A 730-nucleotide genomic window follows, 5' to 3' on the forward strand; every position below is an offset into this window, starting at 1 on the left:
TATCATGGTATATGTGTCCATTGATAACAGTATCATGTCCAAACGTGTGTCCATGGACGTTCTACATGACAATGGTAATAGTAACCATGGACACATTCATGGACTTAGTTGTGACCATGAAAGCCAATTCTCATGGTCATCCCTTGCCATGGAGCACATTAGCCAGGGCCATGCAATCCATCCACTATATACTCATGGTCAACTGCTGTTTTCATGGATAACTGGTTCCATAAATCTATGGTCAGAAAAACCCATGGTTAAATTTATGTCCATGGCTCATGGACAGCCCCATGGTTTTTTTACCCAGGGAGTTACATTCAGAATGGCTCTTGCTATGGCTGGCCAAGGGTCAGTTGAGCCTTCAGCTCAAAATCCATCTCAGCCTGGTCCGTCGAACAGACCTGAGCCTTCAGCTCAAAAACGGCGCTCCCCGTCGCCTCAACCGGGGCCGTCGAGCAGACCTGATCCCCAGCCTTTAGCTAAAAGAGCACGGTCCCCTTCGCCTCAGCCCGGTCCGTCGAACAGACCAGACCCACAGCCTTCTGCTAAGAGAGCACGCTCTCCTTCGCCTCAACCAGGTCCGTCGAAGCGACCCCTGGAAGAGGACGAAGAGGCGCAGCCTACATTTGAAGTGCTGCAGAGTCGAGAGCGGGAACTTAAACGCTTCAAGACGAAGTTCAGAGAGGAAGTTGGCATGGTCAAAGGTCTTGGTGGCACCCTCCCGTCAGAG

The 730-nt window shown here is 51.1% G+C and overlaps 1 protein-coding gene across 1 annotated transcript; it reads left to right on the forward strand.

Annotated features, from left to right (window-relative positions):
* Positions 1 to 322: 322 nt before the first annotated feature.
* Positions 323 to 723, forward strand: LOC127751495 (uncharacterized; the record flags this gene model as incomplete). The annotated part of the gene is made up of 1 exon (XM_052275134.1): positions 323 to 723. A coding segment is annotated over exon 1 (401 nt), but the record flags the coding sequence as incomplete, so codon positions are not given.
* Positions 724 to 730: the final 7 nt, after the last annotated feature.

This window comes from Frankliniella occidentalis, unplaced genomic scaffold (genome assembly GCF_000697945.3).
Source record: "Frankliniella occidentalis isolate FOCC.00 unplaced genomic scaffold, Focc_3.1 Scaffold518, whole genome shotgun sequence".
Classification (NCBI taxonomy): Eukaryota; Metazoa; Arthropoda; class Insecta; order Thysanoptera; family Thripidae; genus Frankliniella; species Frankliniella occidentalis.